This window comes from Melospiza melodia, chromosome 1 (assembly GCF_035770615.1).
Source record: "Melospiza melodia melodia isolate bMelMel2 chromosome 1, bMelMel2.pri, whole genome shotgun sequence".
Classification (NCBI taxonomy): domain Eukaryota; kingdom Metazoa; phylum Chordata; class Aves; order Passeriformes; family Passerellidae; genus Melospiza; species Melospiza melodia.
Window position 1 is genome coordinate 40,854,533 of NC_086194.1, and position 24,350 is coordinate 40,878,882.

The 24,350-nt window shown below is 38.3% G+C and overlaps 1 protein-coding gene across 3 annotated transcripts in view; it reads left to right on the top strand.

Moving 5' to 3' along the window:
• The window catches only part of RBMS3 (RNA binding motif single stranded interacting protein 3), a 704,809-nt gene that overhangs the window by 88,801 nt on the left and 591,658 nt on the right, over positions 1-24,350 (top strand). For all 3 annotated transcript variants that reach the window (XM_063155034.1, XM_063155024.1, XM_063155043.1), the window contains one exon: positions 16,468-16,536. In XM_063155034.1, coding sequence (XP_063011104.1) covers positions 16,468-16,536 — 69 coding nt within the window. The remainder of the gene's footprint in view (positions 1-16,467; positions 16,537-24,350) is intronic.

The window sequence follows — 24,350 nt, forward strand, 5'->3', positions numbered from 1 at the left end:
TTTAAGAAAATATTTTCAAAAGGCACTGTGTGCCAAAATTGCAAGAATAAATATATTGTATTGTAAAAAAAATACTAATAATTGCTTCCTGGAGATGAGCATTATAGGTTTCAATTTGTAGCTACAAAGCAATGACACTTTGAATGCACTCAGAAAATTGTACATTGTCTATTAAGTGAATTGAAGACTTAATGGATACGGGTGTTCAGTTTTTATCTCCACACAACTGTTGAAGAGTTAGGTAAAACCACTTGCTTTGACATGACTCCAGAAGGAAAGTACTGATCCAAAATGGTTACTTACAAGCAAAAAAAATTCACACACATTCCCCCAAACTGCTCGAATGTGTTCAGCACAGTCTTTCTATAAGCTAGCAGAATTACTCAAATACTTTTAAAAAGGAGTAGAAAACTGAGCAGAAGCTTTAAATAAGTATAGTCTGGGCAATCACAGACTCCCTTATCACTTCCAAAAATGACTTGCTTGGAGTAAATTGAAGAGCTTTGATAGTTCAGATAGCTGTACAATTCACATGTTCAGAGTGGTGATCACCTTCAAATTTAAGCACTTAATTTAAGAGCTTCAGTAATTTTAAATTGCTATGTTTCACTGAGTGGCAGGCAGAGACTCAAGTGCTACACTATTTTAAAAAACTTTGGGTGTTCTGCTTAATATTTTTCTTTCAGGGAATCCAGAGAGGATTTCTATAGCCAAGCATGGAAAATGGAGCAGATTTCAAGATTACTGTAGAAAAGCAGGAGACTGTGCTTTTTAAAAAGCAGAGCAGAGGAGTTCTCTGGGGAGCGTGCAGCTCCGAAGCTGCGCTTGCCCTTTTCTGTGAACTGTTTGACCAGTCCTTGTGTGGGCTGCTGCAGGAGGTACAAAGAGAGGTAATGACGTTTACATGGGCATCAAGAGACTTCTCTGTCTATTTGCTCTCCTGAAAGAGCCTGCCCAGGTTAGGTTTGTTTCCATTAGGCATTTCTGCTTAACACTACTTGCACAGAAGCAGATAGGAATGAAAGTTTACTGCTGTTAGAACGCTTCCCCCCTTGTGGATTCAGATATTTTTACCTAGCTGTGGGTTTCTTCATTTGTTATTTTGGTTTTACTAGGCTTCAGTTTGATGTCACGATAAATTCTTCCTGTGTGCTTTTAACTAGCTTGGTACAACATTTACTGATTAAATACTTGGCTGAGGACTGAGCTGAGCACTCTAAGTGGTTGCCATGAACTTTGTCTCAGCAGCTAGGAGATGTGCAGATGATACCACAAAAACCCTCACAGCCCCATATCCCTATCAGATGTGGGGAGCAGGATTTTGGAGTGTTGTGAGAAAGTCAGGCTTCAGAGCTGGTTATTCAGGGGTGCCTGGGAGGAGGTGCAGCTCTTTGGGGCAGGAAGGTGGCACTGCAGCCTCCTGCAGCCTGGATCACCACGGGTACTGCTCTTCAGGCTGGAAGGGAACAGGGCTGGGAGCCACAAACTACAGCCTCAGAAAACTTGCAGATGAAATGTCAAGAATTAAATATTACCTGAAGAGCCTAGGAGAGATTCATTGGAGCTGATACCTTGTGACCTCTCATTTAGCGGGACAAGACCAAAATTAGTCTCCTGTGAGGTAAATGTAAAGAATATCTTTCACTTCCAGAAAATTGCAATCCAGCTCAAAGACATTTTATTATTCAGGGTGCCACTTTAAATGTTAATCACTATTTGCAGGCTCATTGCAGCTTCAGACTGGCTTCTTCAAAGGAATGAAGGGGTAGTTCACATTCATCTACCACTGAAATTTGAAAATCCCAGCTCTAAGGTGTACGAGGGGCACAGGCCAAATTGAGTGAATTTGTCAGCTGTTATTTGGGACAGAGTTAGGTTGCTTCCTTGTTTTTATTTAAGGAAAATCAGTAATCTTTGCCTTGTCTCTGAACTTTCACTGGCTTCCTCTAATTTTTCAAAATGAATGTCTATCTCACTGCAAATGTTCACCTCTTGTGTTCTTTCTCTGTTAATAAACCTGCATGTGTTCATTTACCTGTTCAATTTCTTTTTATTGATAGTTGCTGTCCATAGAAGGGTTCTTATTGCTCCAGTTGTTTACTTTATGAGTCCTGGAAGGACTCCGTGAGCTGCGATTACAGCTTGTCACGGAGTAAACTGAATTGTGTAAGAATGTGATATTAACTTTTTAAGAGGTATCAGACAGTTAAGTTACAGCTCACTTTTGATGCCACCTCTGTAATACTGAAGGGCAGTGGGCTTACCTGACTAGTCCTCTCACTAGCCTGAACCTGGATAGACTTGCATGTGTGAAGAGACGAGTAATTTTATGTAGAGGAGGCTTATAATGCTTTCTGCAAAAACAATTTCTTAAATTTTATTCAAGTCCATTAGCCTTGCCTGTTACAAGAAAGATGCTGGAGCTATCTTGTCCAGCAGCCTTTTAATTTTAGGATCCTTGTTTGAGTTTTCCAATAAGTCACACCAGGTGCACAGCTGTGAGGGCAGAATTGTACCTCTGTATACCCACAGCTGGAAGGAATACTTGGGGTTTTCCCAGGGATGTGATTTTGTCATGGAAACTGCACTCCTTATCAGTAAAATTGTGAACATTTTCATTTTTCTCATGGGAAAAAGTAGAATAAAATTAATTCCAAAGCTGAAAATGTTGAATGGCATTCCCAGACTCACCAGTGGCTTATATAACGGGATCTGTCACTTCAGAAAATTCATAACCCAATCTCTCTGCATAGTACAGGCAGCCTTATGATTTAATGGCCTAAGAAAATTCAAGAATGCCAATGTGGACACCCCTGTGTTTCACTGCAGGAAAGAATTACAGCACAGTTCATAGGAATTCTATTGTGCAAGAACTAGCAATAGCATAAAAAATGCTGGTATTCAACTAATATGCCTTTCTTTTACACTGTGTCTCAATTGAATGAAGGAAAAATACCCAAACAAAGCTGTACTGTGTTTTGATTATTAAAAAATCGTGGTTATATTTGACATTGAAAAAATTTCCATTGAAATAATTTTAGTAAGTGTATACTACCAAATCACAGAAAATACTATTCCTATAAATAAAGATAGCAGCATGAGAGGTGGCTGAGTCAGTGTGAAGAATAACAGGGGTTTACTGGCAAAAGGGTGATATTTTGAATACTCATAATTTATTTACTCAGTCTGTCTTAAAATTTCAGCCCATCAATTATACATGAAACTGAATACCATAGCATAGGAGGGGACTAAAAGGCAAGTATTCATTTCCAGCTCTAACATCTCAGTCTTTAAAAAAGACCTACTCCTTAGCATAGTGGTAAGACAGATGGATAAGTGTTGGGAGATATGAGATTTATAGTTTGGCATTATTTAACTGCTCTGTAATTTGCTTGTACTAGCACCCTCGAGACACATTTTTTCAGAAAGTCTGAATTTTCTGCATTTATTCTAGTAATGGTATACTGAGAGTTGTTAAGGAAATTAAAGTCCCATTTCAGGCCTCAGTTCAGCAAAGCATTTAAGTAATTCTTAACTTAAAGTACATCTTAAACCAAATCCTATTTAACAAAGAGGAAAAAAAGGCCCACAAGTCTTCAGAGAGACTTCTTCACATGGTTAAAGTTAACAGCATGGGGTGTTTTTTAAAGTGAACTTGGAAATACTGCCTGTTTCACAGACTGAAGACGCTGCCTGTGCAAATGGACATGATAGATGAAATTACCTGTTGTCCAGAAAGCCTTTATGATGTGGTGAAGGAGGAATGAAACATGATTCAAAATTTTGATCAGAACATAGAATGAATTAGACTTACCATGCTTTGAGACAAGATTAAAAAAAAAAAAAAAAAAAAAAAAGTTGTTTTGCAAGGAAAAGAGCAATCTTGCAGTGACAAACTTATTGGGCATTTAGGTGTGTTCTCCTGAGACATCATGACATTGGAGGCTTTACTGAAAAGCTAGAAAAAAGAGCTTTTCTAATGAATGGAGAGACTTTATCAAACTGGCAGCTAAATCCCTTTCTGTCTTAGGACCATCTTTTAGTAGAATTGTCTCTGCTCCCTGTTCTGGAGAATTTCAGTGGGCTATATTGAGAGTTAATGGCTGTTTTGTCTAATACAGTTCCAGGCCCTGGTAAAGGTCCTGAATAATGTGGATAGATAAGTATTAGATTTGGTCTTGTGGAGCATAATATGTATTTCGAGGTCTCCTCACAAGATTCTATGATACAGCTTTCAGTTTTCAAAGTAAAACACCAATAAAAAATATTTATGTCCACCTCACCTCCCCAGTAAATTGGAAACTGTTATTTACGGTCATTAACCCAAATACAGTTACTTACTTCATACAGGTGGTCTTCCTTATGAAAATTCTATGATATGCACCGGGAAAATACCTGGTGGTCTTGTGTTTTGCCACCTGGTGTGATGCAAGATTAAAATCCAAAATTTCACCTGTGAAGACACTCAGATGACAAATAGCAAGGAAAAAGAAAAAATTACTTTTTGTCTAAGTAGGCCGTTTTCTAGTTGTTCATGAATGAAATTAAAAATAGCCATCAAGTAGAAAGCACCAATCATGATGACAAAGACTTTTTTCCACTCACTAGTTTAGATCATTAGGGAGATCAAAACCTATCTAAACCCCAAGTTTTGTTAGAGGAAAAAAGGCAATTTTATCATGTTTAATGGAAATTTCCCTGTGACAGAAATTCAGTGCTGCAAAATGTGTTTATTCTTCCATATGACAGCACAAAACATGACATAGGGAAAATTCAGACTCAATAGATTTCTTAATTAATTATGTGTCTATATTTCAGCATGTGACTTGAAGTATAGCACCCTTACAGAAACAGTATAAATGGGTCTGTTGTGAGTCTAAAAAACCACTCATTAATGTGTAGCTAATGACAAAAAATGCTTTCCTTTATGTGATAGCAAATTGTTATTAAGCAGAAGAAAGTTAATATGCTAATATTGCACTGCACAGTTAATTTCACCACATTCTTATTTTAACTTCAAGACATTCCGAACTTCTGTGTATCTTTTATTAAGTTTGTCTGAAGAGGGCAGCCTTTCCTAATACACTTGGAATTTTCTTAATTTGACAAGGTTACTGTATGCTGAACAAATTGACAAAGGACAAGCTCGCAATCTGAAGTTTGCCTCTTATTAGTGCCTGTGTTTTCATTGAAGTTTCTCTCCATGTATATTTATCAACCAACTGCAAAGGATATTATTATTTTAAATATTTGACCCCTCTGGTAAAATACATTCCAATTTCACTTACTCTCAATGCTAAATGAAGGAAGACTTTCTGTGATATTTCTGAAAAGAAATTTTAGGAGAATATTATTAGGAAATTTCTGGAAATATGGGTGTCGTTTATTCTTTCTGAAGTCTAAAAATAAGTGGTATTCACATGCATTTTTAAATGCTAAGACTGCATGTGAATAGAACAGGAAAATATCTGTCCCTTTGTGCTGACAGTCCTCCTAATCTTTCATGCTTTTCATGCTGAACTCCTCTCCAGGCTTCAAAAAAAGCATTAGCCTCAAAGTAGACAGTGATGTTACATTTTCTTTTATTTTATAGCTTAATGATAAGGAAACATTAGAAGAAAAAATCTTACAGCAAATTCATGCATTGCCATGTTAGCAGGAAAGATGAATGGCTACTCTGCATTTAGCAATTAGTGTGATAGATTTAAGGGCTCTTAGAAGAATTTATTGCTCTGGTGTGCCTCGATCACGGAGCAGGGAGGGGCATTTGAAGAAGCTGGGATGATAAATTTTTGCAGTTACTGCTGCTCTCTCCACTGTGTTGCATCTCTCCTCTTGCAGTGGCAGCCAGGTTTGAAATGCTGTCTCACCTTCTGTGCTGTTGGGGTTTAGATTGCACAACAGGAGAAGGAATGCTCCTGGACACAGGGAGTGAGCACAGGGGTTTGGAACAGGGAGCCCCTGGCAGCTGCTGCTGGTAGAAGAGGAAGGTAGGTGGAGACAATAGGTGTAGGATTTCACAGGATTTACATAAACAAGCCTCCTGTTTGCAAAAGAGTATCACCAGCTTGATTAGAATCCCTATAAAAACCATGTTAAACTCATTACTTGGGCAGTAAGAGTGGTGGTGTGAGTCCTGTGCAGGACAGTCAGCTAAGCAGTTCTCTCTAGAAATAGCTACAACAAAATCACTTCATGTACCCAGGAGCTCAGTAAGTTTGCTGTGGTGGTTGACAGCTAGCAAACTCTGTGCCACATCCCAGCCACAGCAGCTGTCACCCATGCCAGTTATATTGTGCTTGCACTGACTGCAGTCAAACTGCACTACAATGTCACCCCTTCCATTTCTCAGCTTTTCTCACCTGATGATTAGGTAATACCACTGCCAATCTAGTCAAGAGATCTCTTTTTTTTAATTTGGTGACTTTTTAGGGTCTATTGTCGAAAGAAATTTTTCCTTCTGTCATTAGGTTCAAAGCAGCAAATAATTGAATTTATTCCTCCCATGAACTTCTACTATTATTTAAAGCCATCATCACCAAACTCATTGCAACCTCATTGCCTGACAGAAAGCTTGCTCAAAATCTTATCATTACAAGACTATTTACCTGTTTTTGCAATCCTTGAATATCATTCCTGTTCACTGATCTAAACCTACCATTTTTTCTCACCTTGTCTTTCCTGCAGCAGTCACTTAGTCAGAAGTTGAGGCAGATTCCTTCAGTGCCTTCCAAGCAATGACTGGACTGATCTGAAAAGTGTGGGCCTTCTTCATCTTCCCATTTTAGTATTGGATTGCTATGAAACAGCAGAAATTTCACTGTATCTCTACTTGAAAAGCATCAAATTTCTTACATAATAGTCTCATACTTGTCCTGTGATGTTCCAAGATGTCAGATACTCTCCTTACAGGCCAAGGACCCACTAGATTATTGCTAAATCCTCTAAGAAATCACACTTAATTGTTTTTATATCATCATTTTTCCTAGAGACAATGCCTAACTAAAAGTGATTGCTTGTTTTCATTTTTTGTGGCTAATCTTGGAAAGGAACTCTTTGTCAGACACCAATATTCACCATCACTCACTGTTTCCTGTGTTTAAAGAGTATGTGTCTGTAAAAGGTATGAAAGCTGGATTTTTGAGGTTGAAATGGGAAGAAACATAAAAACAACTCCTACGTTTCCAATACATCCTGGTTTTCAAATTGGAAATGTGACTTTCTCTTTCTGCTCTTAGGAAATATTATCAAAATTAGGTTGTAAAAAATTTGACTAAGCTTATTGTATCTGAGTCTTAATAATTTAGTAGGAATTGCCAGCATTTTTCCTGAATGTCTAATTGCCTTTAAAAATTTGATTCTTCTGGGAATGACTCCTTTATCTGGAAAATAACTATTTGTTTTTCACTTTTATCTCTCACCATTAAAGAGATCATTATAGTACCTCCTCCACCTTTCTATGATTGCATTGTTTGCAAATAAAGATTTTTATCTTTGTATTTTACGGAACCTTCATGATTCATGTCCTTGCCTCCCAGTACTGAAACACATGTAAAATATTCTGATTATTACATCTACTGTATGCCATATTTTACTTTAATTTCTGCATTGTTGTCTTTTGCATTGTCTTATCAAGGCTATTCTCTGTTCTGGCTTTATTATAATCTTCAATGTAAGCATAAATCTGAATTCTTATTTTCTCTGGTAAACATTAATAAAAAAAGAAAAAGTCCCCCCATGCCTTTATGAGAGCATCCATTGTCTTTATATTTGCATTTGTTCTTCTAATGTTTTTTGATACTCTCTATAGTGCATGTCTGATGGTTTCCCACTCAGTACCAGTTTTCAGTGTGGTCACTTTGTTATCTTTTAATACCTCAGATCCAATATTTCTCAAAGATTCTGGGTCACTTTTCATATTTCTTGTCTGCTATTAAAATGGAACAGATAATCTTTCTCAGATTAGCTGCTCAAATAGAACAGCTCTCATTACAATCAATTTATTTTACGTTCTTGGTGTTATTCCTTTATCTCAAATCAACACAGACCTGTTAATTCCATTTTTACAGGCCTGTGCAGGCTTCTGAAGAAAGCTGAGTCTTTTGGTCCCACAAAACAAATCCCCTTTTGCTCTCTGCCATAGCCAAGACTGTCTGTGTCATAGAATCATAGAACCACAGAATATCCTGAGTTGGAAGGAACCCATCAGGATCATCAAGTCCAACTCCTGGCTCTGCACAGAACCATCCCCAAGAGTCCCACCATGTGCCTGAGAACATTGTCCAAACACTTCTTGAACTCTGTCAGGCTTGGTGCTGTGACTTCCCCTACATCTCCTATGACTTGCCCTACATCTCAATTTTCCTGAGTAAATGAAATGCTGGGGCATTCATTTACTCAGGAAAATGGTGAGAGTCTAAAGGACAGAAAAGATGTCAAATGTTCCAGGTTCTTCTGATAACACATCTTATACCTCCTTGAGCATTCTTTCAACAGGAGTGGGTATCCTGGTGATATCCAGGACTGTGGCATTCACTGACTCCTTGTTTAAGTTACTGATTGATGATAATAGAACATTGCTTGGCTTAATACTACACTTAGTTGCACAAAAGCAGCTGCTTTAGAAAGCCACTTTATGACTAAATTTTCTTTCATATGGCTGTGTTGTGCTCCCCTACCTTCTCTGTAGCACTTGGGGGAGTTCTTGACCTCAAACCATTGAATGTCTCCATATTTTTATTTTCTTTTGTTTTTCCAGCTGATTTCTCCTCTTTATCTAATTGCATGTTTCTATGTCTTGTGACTTTCTTACAATTTCTTAATTGTACATTTTATGGGGCTAGAATGCCAACTTTATGTCAACTCCATCTGGAAGACTTGAAGGTTGTTCCTCAATCTCATTGCAGCTTATCTTCAACCTCTCTCTGGCCTTGGAAGAAAGTGCTGACTGCACAAGAAATCATGATGTCTATAGCATCTCCACAGATTTCTTTCCAGATAAAGTTCCTAAGAAATATGTTATTGCTTCTCACCAACAGTAATGGTTGTTCAGGTTGTTCGTGATTTCAAGGGTGCTGCATTTTGTTTGATTGATACAAATAGGAAAGGAGAAGGAATTAGTGGTTACAGTATTGTTGGCTCGAGCTTGATCAGTCAGTTCTGCTAAGGTAGATGTGGTTTGAGATGGATTTCTTATACACAATTTTTAATATCAGTTCTTATTTGATTTGTGAGGTATAAAAGGCCTGTGGACTTCATTACCATTGAAATACATACTTTGAAACTTAAAATGCATTAATTATTACTTTTAACAATCAACTAGGATATGGGAGGTCATGTAGGGAACGTCTGGGGTTTTTTTTAGCACAAAGCTCCTGGTTGGTAAGTGTAAAGAGAGTTTATGAAGACATGATATTTTTATCTCTGGCTTTGTCTAGAAGGTTCCCTTGTTTCCTCCTTTAATGTCTTTATTAAATAAGTAAACAGGGGTGGACAAAGAGAAAAAAGAGAGGGAATCACAGTGTCATGAACCTGCACCATGGTTCAGAGTCCATGTCAAATCATTAGGTCAAGAATCCATGGATGGGGCTGGGTGATAGACATCTACTAACTTTTGGCAATTTCACCTCAAAAATTATGAGTCACTATGTTGATGGTTGTGACCAGACAGTGGATATGAAATGTGAGTACTTTGAGTGAGTGCCTGAGTTTCTATAAAAGTGTCTATGGAATGCATTTGCTTCATCAAAGCCCAAACCCACAGGTTCAGAGAGATGTACTCCTGTGGTTGACAGCTCAGTCAATATCTCTCCTGCTCTGTCTCTTCCTGTCATAACATTGATTTCTGTAAGCTAGAGGAAGTAATCCCTAATGACATTGTGTAACAGCGTTAAGGAAAGATTGTTTTCCCACTACACACTTTTTCATACACAACTTATAAATACATTTCATTACTTGCAAACTTTACCTCTTGCAACTCTGTTACATTTTATGTTCTGCCATTCTATCCAGATTGGCTGATTTCTTAATGTTTTCTTCCTGATTTTACACTTTTATGGAGCAACATACTTGGTGATTCCCCTGCATCACCTCATCACTGCAAAACAATGATGTCACTCTGACATATGCTATTCTCTCAGCTGCCAAGTAAGCTAAGGGATGCATCATGCACCCTTTGCATGGAGGAGAAGACCATATTGTCACCTCACCTACCATCCTTCCACTGCTGTCAACATCACTGCGCTTTGCTTCGTGTCCTAACCCCGTGATCAACAATGTTTGCTGTTGAGGGGTAAAAAATGCTGCATGGCTGTAATGAAATTACATTCCTGTTATTAATCTGATTATATAACCTTTTCCTGTCTTCTGTCTTCCTTTTTACTAACCAAAAAAAAAAAAATGCATCACTCTGCAATTTTGTAGAGCTAGCATCACTAGGAAGCAGGCAGTTTTCCAGGAAATTTTGGAGGATTTTTAACTTCTATGGTTTTGAAGAAACCATGGATATTTAAAGTACTTGGAATTTGTCTAGTCTTATGTTCAGAGCACTAGCTATGAATTTCCAGCATGGTATTGGTATTGTTGAAAAATGGGCAGAGGTTTTGAAGGGAGCAAGGAATTGTGTGTATTTATTACACAGAAGTGAAAATGGTTTCATGGGTGAGCAGCACATTTGAAATGAACAGGCTTTACTGGGGCTCGTCTCCCTGTGGAGCCAGGTGTGGCACCAGACTGGAAGCACAGAGCTACCCTTTCCACTGAGCTGACTTCTCTGATCCCTTGAGATGATGTTTGTGAGGAAGAGGCTGTAAAGGATTTAGTATTATCAAGTGTGTGAGGTCTTACCTCACACAGAGAATCAGCATGGCTTAAGGGTGTCTGGAGCCAGACCAGAGGCAGGTATGGATTGATATGTAGGCATGAAGGCTGTGTTGTTTCATGAGATATTACTGGTTCAAATTTCAGACTGTAATTCCTCTAAGCAGCATTTTTGATCAGAGAGTATCACATAAATTGTCACCATTTCTATTTACCTTGTACGTAGAAATTAATAACTTGTCATTTTCTGTACTGCATTATTGTGGGATAAGCCCAACAAGTGAAAAGAAATAAAACTCAATACTTCAAAAACCAGCTCCCACTGCTTCAGTCTGCTGTGGTTAATGTCAAAAGGACTTTGCTCATTATTCCTTCCTGGACAGTCATAAAGGATATTATAGCCCTTTATAGTATGAGAAGTTAAAACTTTATTTTTCACTTGTGTTTTCTTCATAAATTCCTGCTGTGAAAAAAAAAATAAACACGTTAACCCAAAGGCCAAAGGCCTGTGTCTCACAAGAAGCACTCCCTGAATATTGTTTCTTTTTAACATAACATTGCTGGTTCCTCTTTGCAAAAGTTACAGATATATAAAACTCCATTAAAAAAAAAAAGGAAACAAATTCAGAGAAAGATCTTCAGTGCCTTAACATCTTACAGAGTTGTTAGCTATCTCTGTAACTTTGTTCAGGAAATGACTTTTTTTTTTAATTTAAGAGAAAATCAGGAAAATTCCATAGCAAATACAAGGAAAAAAGAATTCTAGATATTGGACAGTGCACAATATATCCTCAATTTCGTATCCATCTATACATAAACAACTGGACTCTACATTCTTTAAAGAAGCAGCATCTTTTGTAAACCAGATGAACTAGAGACCAGCTGAATGCCATCAAGGTTTTAGGCCAGAAAGCCAAAGAGCCCAGGAATTGGTGGTAGATCAGGTGTTTCATGTAACTGTAATTGTATTCTCAGAGTACTACAGGTGTATGTGTAAGTAGATTTTCTTTGAAGAAAAATGGTTTTGGTACAACTAAGTATTTAGTATACATTCCATTTCTTTTCATATTTTATTTTCTCTATTTATAAAGAAAATAATTTTCTCCTCTTCTTGCCCAGCCAAAAATTTCTAAGTCCTGCAAGTCAAGACAGTGTTTCATGTCTTTACCAATGACCTGCATTTTGAAGAGTAACCCGGTTTGTGGGAGTTCACAAGGCAGTTCACAAGTACCCCAATTGCATAACAAATTTGCTACCATAATAACCCTTTGAGAGGTAGAAGAGGGCAAATTGCCTAGGTCCCTTGGTAGCAAGGAGAACAGGGACTGTGGGTAGATTTAATTTCACCTAACATTAGCCATCCCCAGTTAGATGTCTCAATTAAACTGCCTGCTTAGCCTTTCTCTCCAGTGAGTGGATGGAAAGAGACAGGTACTTCCAGACAGTAAATCATCCCATCTCAGGATGCTTTTCCAGAATAATGAGATGAATTGCCACACTCATCACAAGACTTTATAAGTTTATTTGGGTGTAGAACAAGTTATAAACGTCGCCTTTGTTATCAGAATATATACTCCTTTTTTTGCTTTTAGAAATATTGTCAGAGTAATGACATTTGTCATTCCGGGCTCTGCTTTTTTTTCATAAATTTCAAGTGTGGCCTTATCTTGGAGCTCTCCTTGACTGACTGAGGAACTATTTAGGGCCTGTATATGCTCTTGGCTTGTATTGCATGCAGTCACTGCATGCAATAAGCTCATGGAGAAGCTTGTACAGCCTTATCTCAAGAATGAAATAGTAACATGTGTTTCCCTGAACTGTCCTGTTGAGCCATGCTCCATTGTATTGACTTCCATGTATTCTTTTTAAAGTTTTTATTTTCCGGGTTTCTTGCTATGTTATATACTGTGTTCAGTAGTAGGAATCTTCTGAGAAAACAGTTTTCTTGTGAACTGCATATAAAAAAAGCATCTTTGCACATATACTGCGTAATTTGCTCATCTTTTATCTGTGCCACTTCAGGAGAGTGACAAGTACTTTTTTTTCTTGGTCTCACTAGGATTTGCAGGCAGTCTGATGTTTCATTCAGGCTCAGGTTTGGCTAAGTGCTTGAAGCATTGCACCTGCATCTACGTCAGATTTTCTCCTCTCACACTGACTGCTGCCTGGGCAGCAGTGTGCAGACCACCAGCTTCCCTCTCCATTTTTTCCACAATTTCCATCTCAGTTACAAAGCTCACACATCCAGTTTCCAGTCTTACTGCCTTTGGAAGTACAGTCTTCTGTGAGTCAGACCTTTCTAAAATTTTCAGCAAAACTTTGTGGTCTTTTAAAACAACAGGTGCTCATCTGCAGCTCAGTGAGTTTGACCTCTGTTCACCGGTGGAGGGAATGAGGAAAGGACCAGGACATAAGGAACAGCTTAGACAGCAGGTAATTAGGGCAGTCAGTCTTAATTAGTTTTTAATAGTTGGGGAGGAGCTTTTTGTATCTGCATATGGCTGAGAGGCAGCTTAGGGAGCAGGAATGAGCTGGGGAAGCAGAATGGAAATAAAGGTAGCTAAGAGTGGGACTTGCTAGAGGCTCTGGAGGTGTTGATGGCTGTTTGGTTTAGGTTGTTTCAGTGATGCTGTTAGGGAGCTCTGCAAGAGCAGGGAGGAAGTTTATGTCCAGGGCTTGTGCTAATTGTGCCAGAGGGAGCATTCTTAAATATCCTGTGTTTGTGCTCCTTCTTTCTCAAAAGAAGGAGTGATGTGGGAGGTGATTTTAACTGAAGAAAGGGATATGGTTTAAAGGCCTGAATGCAGCCTATGTTCTCCCTGGTAAAATAGCTTGGGAAAATGCAACACCTTGAGGTCTTTGAGGTGCAAGCTGCATGCAAAAGCTGCTTATCCAGCAGTGAATATGGTCTGGCTTATGGCCTATTCTGCTAGATATCAAGAGACATTCTTAGAGGTAGGTGGGTGTCTAATTTCTACTGGTTGCACCAAAATAGGGGTGGAGGTGTGTGCATTTGGAGTTTGCTCGTGCATAGCTTTTTCACTTGCTTTAAATATTTTAACCATTGAGATGAGCAGGGTTTGTGATCTGGCCTTCAGAATTTTTCCTGTTGCCCTTTAGAACTGGGACAGAAGCTTAGATGAAAGTATTTTCCAGATATTTCAGAATCTACTCTGAATAGTCTGTGTGTGAGCAGTACAAGCCTTTGCTGTATAATCCGGCAATCTGGTTGCCTTGCAACATGCAAGTGAGCCTGTTTCTTGGTCTGTGAATGGAGAAGGGGGGAGGGAAAGCCTGGAAGGGTAGGGAAAATAAAACTCTTTTATACTACTATTTGCAGTTTTTTAAAAATGCCATCTTAATCATATTGGAAGATGAAAGTCATCTAATAAGTACTTCTGAAGTGCTAGTATTTTCTTTTTTGTAACGTTAAAAAAAAAGAGAAATCATCTTCTGTCCTTGTCTTGGGAAGTATTTGTTTGCTGGATGTTTGTCCTGGAAAGGGTTTGCCTGTTTCTCTGTAATATTGCAGTACTGTTTCTCTGTGGGATATTTATCTTTCGGATGTCTTTGAAACTGAGACAGAAAAGTTCAAAAGAGTGATTGCTATGTAGGAAATGTACCTACTAAAGGTATTGGAGTGAGTAATGAAACTGCAGACTGGTATTTATGAGTTTAGACAGGAGGAAGATGCAGCTTTATTGGATGATCCTAAAGGCAGATATCATTACATATATATTAATTAAGAAAGGTGTGTGGTGCTGGTGGAAAGGGATCTTGCTGGAAAACGATTTCCAGGTGCTTCTAGAAAAACCTCCAGCTATCCCATTATTCAACTTGTTCAGAGATTGGCTGGTCATTCTTCTGAAGCAGATGGAGATAGTTTTTCTCGAAGCTGAGACCAGCATAGTGTGCACTTTGTCTTTTCTGAAGTATCTATCAAAAAAAAGTGTTATTCTGTTACATGGTGGATCTGTTCATTAAAAATGCCCATCCTTTTAAGGGTGTCTAGGAGAAGATAAATACACTATACATTAATGCTAATAATTAAATTTGTAAAATTACTGCTTTTTGATAGACTAACACACAAATACAATTCCAGCAGTGGCTGTTTTTCATTAGTTAGAATGACATGCCAGCTTTAGAATATGTAATGATGTATAAGCCCTGGTGGTTATGATTGGCATAGAAATGTACTATATCCTTGGGTGTTAAAAGCCATAAGCTATTTATTTTCATACTTACAAAGACTGTACTACATTGTGGTATAAATCTCACATGGTTGTCACAATTACATTTTTTTTTTTAGTAATTTATGTCCATATGGTTCAAATATGAATCTGTCCCCCTTATTAGCATCCTGCTGGTCACATAATGTACTGATAAATTAGTATCTTATGTCTGAAAAGCCTGTTTGAATTCAGATCTCATGCAAAAGAAACTTAAACCCACCTGGTCTTCCTGATATAAGTACCCTTGTTGTCATGCAGATTTTGTAATACATGAGCTTACACAGTATAGTAGTGACATGCTTGCAAGAAACTTGGTTATTTGCTGTGGTATCCAGTGGGTTTGTTTGGTTGTTTTTCTTTCTTTTTTTTTTTTTTTTTTTTTTTTTTAAGCACCACATTCACATAAGTAAGGAGTGGACTGGAAGCTCTTCTATTATACCAGACTCTAGCTTAAACTGGGTGTAGATGGTGTTGAAGTTGATGATATAAAATAATTTTGAAACCAGAGATAATGTGTAACAAAATAATTGATGTAGTTCTATTAGATGCCATAATGTATTGATTCTTCTTCAGTATCAAAGGCAGTTTGATTGTAAAGTCTGTATGTGACACACATGATATGGATGTGAAAGTATGGCCTTTGTTCTTAGGATTTTGGGGAAAAAAAATAGAGAAATGGGTGAAAGAAATATAGAGATAAATCATAAAGGCTGTTTTTCTTAAAAAGAAAGTTGGTATATAAATAATCCATTATGTATTCCAAAAATATTAAAAAATGAAACTTAGGTAAGGTGAAGTGATTCTGAAAGAACAAGTATTTTGTTTTGACACCGTCCTTTCAATCTTCCAACCCATAAGCAACACCATGTGCCCCTGTTCTCCACTTGAACAGTGAGCCATTGACCCCAGCTGAGTGTGACCTTGTTGCCAGTTCTTTATCTGCTGGTTGATCTGTCTGTCAAATCTGTGTCTCTCCAATTTAGAGCCAAGGGTCTGGTGTGGGACAGTGTCAGAGGCTTTTCACAAGCCCAGAGAGGTGATGTCAGTTGCTCTTCCTTTACAGCATGTTTGCTTAATCTGAGTGGATTCTCTGCCTGATGGGTAGTGCTTTGTAGCCTCAGTTTAGGTTGGGGTTTAGCATTTAAATATGCAGTCTAGGGGACAAAGTACAGATTGAAGTGTATATTGAGGTCCTGAGGTTCGAGGCTGAAAAGGGCATTGGTTGCAAATTCATCAAGCTTCCATCTATGTGATTTTAGTGCAACTGTCTCATATTTGTGGTTTCTGGGTCTCTTGCTTAGGGTTTTGGGTTTTTTTTTAAATTATAGTTATTTACATGGTTGAGATTGGTGAAGTTGCCTGTGTGTACGACAGACGTGTGGGTGAATACTTGACCTGTCCTTCTTTTATTTTGCAGAGACCTACAGCCAACAAGACTTCTGGTGCTCCTTCCTACAGCAGATGGTCCAGTTCACAGCCCCATCAGGTAATATGCCCTTGTCAAAAAGGATATGCAGCTCAGGTTGACACATGCATCCTTTGAAAGTGAATTTGTGAGGGGATCTGAGAGCGTTACCTTCCTGCACCAGCCCAACTGGGTCACACTGCTCTCTGAGGTTGTTGCAGAATATCCTGTGGCAAACTCTTGGATGCAGCTGCTGCTCATGGAGGAGCTTGTACAGCTGTGCCTCCTCTAATGCAGTGGTGCCTCTCTGGTTTGTCAGGGGTGGTTATTGTGCCTGGATCCCCCTGTCCTTTGCATCCTGTCACTTAAGCTACAAGTGTGGGTGTTTGATGCCCTTTGGCAATGCATGAAGTCTGTTCTCATATGCTAGCCCTCCTCCCCCACTGCCCTAGGGTTTCTTTGTGAAGTGGCTGCAATGATCAAAACTTCAGGAGAACTTGCCGAAGCCAGAAACTCTTAAGCGTTAGCCAGGAAACAATATTCTAGTTAATGATTATTTATAAGAATTTGAATGGTATTCAGGGTTTCTGTTACTTATCAAAATTGAAAGACTTTTTTGACTATACACTAGGATATGACTTGCCTTTGTTATTAAAGAACAATGTATTTCAACTAAAGCAACTTTGTCTTCAGAAACTCTTCAGGTATCTTTTCAGTAATGATTGCATTGGCTTTGCTTTCTTCCAGCCTCTACTTTTGTTTTTTCATACCTCTTCCTACATACGCATTAAAAAAAAAAACCCACAAAAACCCCAGTAACCCAGAAAAACCAAAACCACTACTCCCCCTTGACATCATGAAAAGTTTAAATTATCATGGTGAACAAACTCTTGATCTGACATGCTAGATTTTCTTCTTGAAGAACGTTTGTAGACTTAAGAGAGGAAACTTCCACTAAGTTGTGATTTAGCCTCAAAAACTAAAGCAAAAGAAACCATGAACTTAATTTGTGTTCAGATTAGGATGGGAAAAAATGTGGCTAAGTGCTTCATGGGCTGTTTTTCAGCCCATGATACTTTTTTCACTATCCTCCCAGTTTTAATAGTCCTGTTTTCACAAAGTATTGTGTGAGTTTTGTGCCTTCTCTTCATATAAAAATATGGTTATTTTGCTTGCAAAGTTTTCCAAATATTCTGTCTTTCACTTTTTCAACACTGAATTTTTAGGGTAAAAGTGAAGGATGCATAGACAAAATGTTAACTTTTTTAATGGTTATTGCTTGCTCCATCCTAGGGCATTAGACAGTGAGCAAGAAAAAAGTTCATAACTAATGCATATGAGCACTGTTCTGCTCTTCCTGTGTGTGCCTGCAGTTGTCTGTTAATAGGGGATGAATTCTTGAGTCAGGAGGAGATCATCCTAACAAATCATATGAGATGCACCTTATGCTCCGCACACTTGCTTTCCTTTTTGAGGAGGGAGGGAAACATAAGTGCATAATAAAGATTGTTTGTAGTGTTACAACCCTGTCAAACCACTAGCAGAGTTGAGGGATTAACTACCAGGAATGTTGCTTGAAAGTATGTCTAGACTATCCAACATCTGCAGGAAAAAAAATTGTTCTAATGTATTAAAGAGTGCTCGTGGTAGTTTCCCTCCACGTGTGTTGTACCCTTTGCGTTTGACTCTTGTTTTCCTTTGTCATTTCTCCTCTACTCTTTTCTTTTTCTTCCCTGTTTATTGTCAGCTTTTGTCTTCTGTGTTTTGGGTTAATAAGCTTATAAACTTGCCTCATGGATATTATAAATGCCAGTACCAACTGTGAGGATGTATAGGCTTGCTGTGGTTCTGTTTGGGAGGCTGGAATACCGCTGTGCGCTCTCATGAGCTGAGTGGCAAAATATTTGTATTGGATAAGAGATTTGTATTCAGCCTTGCAACTTGCCAGCATCTATATATAGTTTATTTAAACTTTTTTTTTTTAATATTTTTTTTTAAAGATAGCTTTCCAGGAAAGAAAAAGATTAAAGTTCAAAACTCATAGTCTGCATTTTCTTTAGTCTCATGCAGTGAACCCAGTGAAGGCTTTTCCACATGCATCTTAGAAGAATCCACACACAAACCTAATAGAACTACATAGCTGAGACCTTTGATGCATCTAAGAAATGGTAAAAGTTAAATTGATTTCTTCCTTCTTTCCCCTAAGTTTTTCTTTTTTCCTCTATCTATGTGGAGTTGGAAGGTTCATTAGGTGAGAGATTTGAAAGGGTGAGGTCAATGAGTCACAGAAAATAACACATTTTTTCCTGACTTGTTTTGCTTTGTGCTACCCAGACATGCTTATATTTTGTATTGGATAAACTGGAGCATGTTTATCTATCTCAAATATGCTATCTGGGGAAGTTTTTTAATAAGTTTCTATCAATTTATCGCTCTCATGGACACATGGAATTTGTATGGTCAGGTTTTTTTTATATAAAGTTGTTCAGAGAATAGTGTTGTCTGTCTTTTTTTTTTTTTTTTCACTGCCCCTTGAGCCTGAGAAAATGTCTTGTTGCAGGGGAGGCATCTTTGAAACTTGATTTAGAGGTTCCTTCTGACTGACCTGGGAAAGAGGCAATCGTACCTGGTTCAAGCTAGGTTTGTTCAAGCATTCCTCTTTCTCAATGTCAGAATAAGAAGCCATTAGTCTAAGAGGTTGATTTTTTTGGATTTGAGGAATTTATCAGTTGAATTAAGGAATTTGAAGGAGTGGGCAGGAAAGCCAAACAAAATCTCAGCTTCTGAACCGGCATCCATGTAGCTCTGGGATCTTCCTGCCTTCAGATGTACTAAACTGGCTTGAGGGATGGAATCAAGGAGGGGATAAAGATGCTAATGAACCAAAATTGCATACACTGTGTTCTGGGCTACTGGCATTGCTTGATGTGTGAAGAAGTCTGCAGCAATTTTGTGAGAAGCTCTGAACTTAGTCCTTCTGTGGTACTCTGAAGGCTGCTGCCTGAAGTGCAAGTGGCTCTTAGAGCTGATGAAAATGAATGAGGAAGTGGCACTTTATCAGGGATGATGGTATAGCTCTTTCTAACATGATGCTGCTTTTGCTGAGTGGGATGGCATCCAAGGCAGAGCTTCTTGTAGTGATGGCAAATCCTTGTGTGGGACAGTCTGTCTGACATGAGGAATCAAAGGTACACAGGCAGGCTGGGACACAAGACACTCAGCTTTGCAGCTTTGTTGTCTCTGAAAGCAATTTTAACATGAATTCACTCATTACTGGTAATGACTTGAGAACTGTGTGCTAGTAAAAATGAAGACAATTAAGAGAAAATCCCTCTTTTTTCCTTAGGGAAAAAAAGAAGAAACCATATATCTCAGATGCCAGCTTAAGGTCGAGGCATTGAAAAAAATCCATAGATAAAGTGTCCTAAAAGAAAGAATAATGGGACAATGATCCTCCTAATTTGCTATGTCTTAACAGTTAATGAGAGGCAAAAAGTCAGTAGTACCTACTCAGATCTCAGAAATACATCCACCTTGTCTGTGGGTAGAAGACAGTGTTAGGCTGACTTTTCTTGCTCATGAGCACACTAGGGAGCTGGTGAAATCTGACAATTCATTTGGTCTCCACTGTTGGCTGGCATCTTAGTGGCAAAATTCCAGGTCTCTTGCACAAAGGTTGTTAGCAAGACTATCTTTAGAAATGCCTAGATTATATTACTTTCTAGAACTATTCTAATGCCTCTTCAATATTAGGTGCTAAATGAGCCTGCAGAATAATTGGTGTGTATTAAATGCCATTAAAAATAATATAGAACATTTTAGCATCTTTCTCCTCCTCATATCTATTAGCAAGGCATTAGTTTATGAGCTAATGAAGTAAAAAATGCAGAAAGTGAAACTATATCCAATGGGCCACAGGACAGGAGGGCTCTCAGCTGTGATTCCATAATGTTCCTCTGTCTGGTTCCACTGCTGCTTTGTTACAGAGTTATTGCTCTGACTTTCTGGTAGAGGCAAAGCAAGCTCGTTGCTTTCTTGCTGGTAGTCAGAGCTTTGTCCATTGTTGAACTTGACATCAGTGCCTTAAGGCCAGAATATGTTTTCTTTTTTTCTTCAATAAAGAAAGGCTCTTTAAAACTTAAACCTCTTTAAACACAGGGATAACTACTATATTTTAGTACAAAGTGGTTAGCAGTTTCTCCTAGGAATCTGGATAGACAATGGATGTTGACAAACATTCAGTGTAGTGTCTATATTTCAAACAGCCAAAATATTTTATCTTTCCATATGGTAGTTTATAATACCGCTGCTTTGTGATGGGGATGATGGAAATACCAGTATACCAGTCAGGAAGGCAGAAGCTGGGAAAGGTGATTTTCCAGCTATACTGTGGCAGCTGTTTTGTTGAATTTCAGGTTAGAGATTTCAGTATACATAATTTCTCTCTCTCTTTGTCCCTGTTGTGTGTGTGCCTGCTTCCCCCTTGCCTTGTTTTTGCCCTTGTATTCTTCCTGTGTATGTGTTGGAGCAGTAATGTGTTGGTAAGAAGATAATTAGACAGGTGTCTGTTCAGTAGGCTTTTTCACAGCGCACAAGGTCAAAATGAACCTTGTGATTAATTGTGCAGCATGAGAGTAGAGAATTTATTTAGTTTTAGGAAGCCAACTAGGGATGGCTTCTGGTAACGGGTGGGATTGTTGTAGCCTAAAACACCTCCAAGTGGAATTTCATGGCTTCTTGGAGCAGGAAGATGGGTAATAGTGAGCTTCCTTGATGGGTTCTGGCAGACTGCCTGAACACAAAGGTAATCAGAGCAATGGCTCAGAAGATTCATTCCTGTGAAGTGAGTTTTCTTTTAAACTGGTGGAAGATAGCTAGTTCTAAATACTAAATAAAGAGTAATAAATAGTAATGTACTCAACTGCTTTCAGTCTTATTTGTTTTCCTTCAGTGCCTCAAGTCTGACTTGGAAAAAGTCAGTATTGAGAAAGTCACTGTCTCCCTGATGACTCAGCTCTTTGCTTTTCTGCTGAGCACTGCACACTGTGGCAGTAAATTTTAGGTTATGTGCCTGTCTGCTAGAAAACTTACTGTGAACACCAACTGAAGAAGCCACTTGAAGCCACTGAACAGCTGTCAAGTGGCAACAGAATTCCTTCACTCTTGACCTAGGTTTGAGCTGCAGTGTGCTCATCTAAATGACTGTGACTTAGTCCAGCTATTAGGGTTAAACCTTATTTTTAAGGGTCAGATGAGGTCTGGCAATTTTCCAAAGGCAAACCAGACAACCCACGCCACAGAAATATCTTCCTTCTTCCAGGCACTTGGTGTTTACCCCAAAAAAGTAGCAAAAATCAATGGGCTCAATTAGACTTAATAAGGGAAATTTGCCAGTTTTGCAATAAATGGAGTGGAAATCCCTAAATACCTCCTTTCCATAATACATCTTTTCAGAGCTAGGCATTCCTCTTTACCATAGGTCATCAGTTTTGCAGCATTGCATTTTGATCTTTGTTACATTTGGATAAGCACATGGAAAAATCAAGTATGTACTGATAGAAACTGAATTTTTTGACATGTCAAAGGTACTCACTGAATTTCAACAAGCCTCTGTTAGGTTTACCTTGGATCACTCATTAAATTTGAATTTGAGGTGGAGACAGTGCCTTGCAAGAGCAAATTTAAGTAGTTAAACACTTAGAAGGATAATTATTATTTTATGCATCATGTGTTGCCCTAAGTTCACTGAAAGTTTGGAAAATATGAATATCTGTGATCAGCACTCCAGGTGTGCTCTTATTCCATGTATAAGCCATATTATGCACTTGAGAGCCTTTTGGGATTTTGTCAACTATTGATAAAGATAGACCCATGTGTTTGGTCAGTCTTTATTAGTAGCAGACAAAAAATTAGCCATTCTCTTTTTTTTTTTTTCTAGTGTGTCTCACCTCTCATACCCTTGTCCATCTTTTCTGCTGCTGCTTGTTAGGTTCAACTGGAAACCTGGTGTTAAAGGTTCTTTCTGCTTTCCAAAGTTTGATGATTCCTCAGTGAAATCAGGGAGCTGCTGCTTCTGGCATGATGCTTTTTGTAGGAGCGTGTAAGGGAAGATTGAACCTGGCATATGTTTCATAAAGCCACAGGAATCTGCACTGGCAGCCCCAGCTTCACCAAGGTCATGGGCAAAGGCAGAGTTGATCTCAGTGACTGCTTTGCAAGTAACAGGAGAGCAGGGCACACTGAGTTGGCTGCTCAGCTAAATGCATCAGTACACCAGGATGTGTAAGCTATTTTTATTGTGTGAAGATAACTCAGCCAAATGAGACTCAGGAGCAATTGTGTCTGTTGCCAACCAAAGTGCAACATAAACTTAGCTTTGAAAAGTTAAGGCTTTTGTAAATGAAATATGAGGGGAACTAAAAAAGGAAACTGTTTGTTTTTTTTTTTTATTGGACAGTGGTAGAATATGAGTAAATGTAAATGTGTGCACTGTTATTCAAAGGTTGCTTTTCCAAGTATGTTACCTGTTGTCTGGACATAATTACCAGGCAGCTGCTTGAATTGAACATAAAGCTGATTCCTAAGCTCCAACAGGGTAAGAGCCTGAGCCTGGAGGGCAGCAATGGTGTTCATAAGATCCAACCCCATGCTTTCACTTAACTACTTGTGGAGAAACACTTTGTGTCTGACACAACTACTGACACAGCAGGATGAAGACTGGTGGTAATTTTAGAAAGAACCCCAAACCTATATTTAAAAGAAGGGCTTATGTTTTATAGTCACTGTAAATGATAAAATGCAGGCTCTATTCTGCAATCTGTGCATCTGGTACCTCTAGTCTACTCTATCGGTTGGATATATATATTCCTCACCAAGCACGGGATTTGGGCATTAGTTCCCAATACCAAAGTCTTGGTAAACCAGTTATGTTAAATTTCTCCCAATTATACTGTATAAATGTTAAACTTTAGGTGTAATGGTTATGAACACATAGGAGGACTCTTCCAAGACTCAGTACTGTGTATTTCTCTTCTGCAGGTGTGAGGAAGAAATAGCAGGTTTCCTTTCTCAGAAAGGGAAAGTTACCATTACTCTGTTAGATACCATTGTGTATCATGTTGCACTTTCAAGTAAGGGTTCAGAAGATTCCACCTATAGCTTGGCTGATCTTAAAAATCAGTATGCAGGGGAGAAAACCCCATTTTTTCCAAATGATGTTTCTAAACAGCTGATTTTTTTTTTTAGTTTGTTTGGGTTTTTTTTTTTTTTTTTTTTTTTGTGTTTTTGTTTTTTTGTTTTTTTTTTTTTTTTTTTTTGTCTGGTAGGCCAGCAAACTTTTTAGTCCTTTCAATTGTTGTGTAATTACTTTTGATGACAAACACCAAATGTATGTGTTGTGCTAACCCTCTGCTCAGTGGGCTCAGGTTTGTGTAGAGAAATGTGTGTGCTGGGCATGAGGGAAAAGACTAGCAGCATTTGTAATGACTTCTGTAGATGTAAAATGTTTCCAAAAGCTATTTGTCATCTGCACTTTTGTTGCCTCTCAAAACTATTTTCTTCTAGAAGAAGAATTTAATAAGATTTAAAAAGACTGCAAATGCTATCATTTTATAAAATTTTTAACTATAAAGACAACATTCTCCCCGTGTCACATATTGTGTCATTGCTGGAAGATTCCCAGCCTCATTTGGAAGCCTCACTTCAAAACTGCAGACTCAATTTGAGAAATCCCAGGAATGTTCCTCCCATAAGTCTTTTTTGCCTCTTTGGCTTAGCAAGTTAAGTTTATTGGTATTTTTTTTGTGAATGCTGACTGCTCTCTCTTTGACTGAATTTGGTGAGGAAAAGGAAGGATGCAAGTTTTCTGAACCTTTTAGAGACAAAGAAAAGCATGA